Here is a 1,576-nt window from a genome sequence, read left to right as displayed (position 1 = left end):
TCCCTACGCAGGTCCGGCCGCCCCATCAGCGTCATGGTGGTCTTCATCACTCCAAACCCCTTGAGCAAGATTTCCTGGGTGAACCGCCTGCACCTGGCCAAGATAGGGCTGCGTGAGTAGCCCCCGCGGCGTTTGCCCTGCTCCTTGCTTTGAAAAAGCCAAATTCGGGAGCAGGAGAGGGGTTTGCTTCGCTCCGAGCATCCCGGCGTGAAACAGGGACAGGGAAAAAATTGGAGGAAGGTGATGGGAGAATACTTTGCGCTGGAAAGGATGGGGCTCACCCCTTTTTGGAGAAATGGGATGAATAAAACAAGGGAGGAGCCTGTTCCTGTTTAACTCCAGCACCGCAGGAAAAAAAAATAAAAATCATTTGAAATCCTATTTGAGTGCTTGGATCCCCCCGGGGCTGGAACGATTTTTGATTCTCTTGTTTTTAACAGTTTATGTGGTTTTGTTGTTGCTTTTTTTTTTGTTTTGTTTTTTTAATCTTGGATGCCTGGGGGATAATCCTGTATCCACGAGTTAGAAATGAAAACACATTAAAGCCTAATGTGAAGAAACACATTAGGGTATATTTTTCCTCCCTTTTCTATCTACGTTATCTGATTTTTGGGGGCTTTTCTGGCCGCGGCTCAAGGTGGTCGCTTGGCCACGGGCTGCTCTGGCATCCAGTAGTTTGGAGGAAAGGGGTGAGATGGACTGTGGGTCCACGGGGGATGATGGTTTGGGGTCGGAGGTGAGAGCCTTTCCCCTCAAATTATTAATTTTGGGGTCCCATCGGGGAGGGATGCTGGGGGTTGCCTTGACCATCCTTGAATCTTCTCTGCTCGCTGCAGGGGAGGAGAACCAGCCGGGCTGGCTCTGTCCCGATGAAGACAAGAAGAGCAAAGCTCCTTTCTGGTGCCCCATCCTCTCTTGCCACATGCCTGCCTTCTCCAAGGCGCTCGATCTGCAGGTAAGAGCGAGGGACCAACCTGTTCTCCATCCCTTCCGATACCTCCTTTACCCTTTTGGGGAGGAAAGGCAGAAATCCTGCAGTGGGTGGGACGACCGAGCTGGTTGCAAAGGCAGGAATTGGGGGTCAATTCACCTCAGACAATTGGAAATTACTAATGACAGGGCAAGGGGAAATGGCCTCAAGTTGCGTCAGGGTAAGTTTAGATTGGATATTCGGGGGAAGTTCTTTACTGAACGAGTGGTGAGGCACTGGAACAGGCTGCGCAGGGAGGTGGTGGAGTCACCAACCCTGGAGGTGTTTAAAAAAAAATTAGATCTAGCACTTGAGGCTGTGGTGTAGTGGTTGGGTGTGCTGGGATGAAGGTTGGACTGGATGATCTTCAGAGGTCCCTTCCAACCCCGAACATTCTGTGATTCTGTGAAAGACGAGGTTGGGGCTGTGGTGGATCTTGAATCTCGAGTTCTGGGGGGGTGCAGCTATGCCCGGCGTGCGTTGGGGTGACTCGGGGGTGTCTCTCCCTGCAGCTCGGTGCCGCGGTGCACAACCCCGTGCAGTCCTCGCTGCTGGGCTTCTCCGCCGTCAGCACGTCACTGCCGCAGGGCTACCTCTGGGTGAGCA

General features: G+C 52.7%; 1 protein-coding gene across 1 annotated transcript in view; it reads left to right on the top strand.

Moving 5' to 3' along the window:
- ARHGEF10L (Rho guanine nucleotide exchange factor (GEF) 10-like) overlaps nucleotides 1-1,569 on the top strand; it is a gene marked incomplete at both ends in the record, with an annotated part of 5,061 nt that extends 3,492 nt beyond the window's left edge. Inside the window, 3 exon segments of the mRNA XM_009874877.1 lie at nucleotides 12-112; nucleotides 837-955; nucleotides 1,483-1,569. Of these exon segments, the coding sequence (XP_009873179.1) occupies nucleotides 12-112; nucleotides 837-955; nucleotides 1,483-1,569 (307 nt within the window).
- Between the last annotated feature and the right edge of the window lie 7 nt (nucleotides 1,570-1,576).

Source organism: Apaloderma vittatum, unplaced genomic scaffold (assembly GCF_000703405.1).
Source record: "Apaloderma vittatum isolate BGI_N311 unplaced genomic scaffold, ASM70340v1 scaffold26998, whole genome shotgun sequence".
In the NCBI taxonomy this organism is placed as follows: Eukaryota; Metazoa; Chordata; class Aves; order Trogoniformes; family Trogonidae; genus Apaloderma; species Apaloderma vittatum.
The sequence above is the reverse complement of the archived record's forward strand: the minus strand, read 5'-3'. Positions and strand labels throughout refer to the sequence as shown.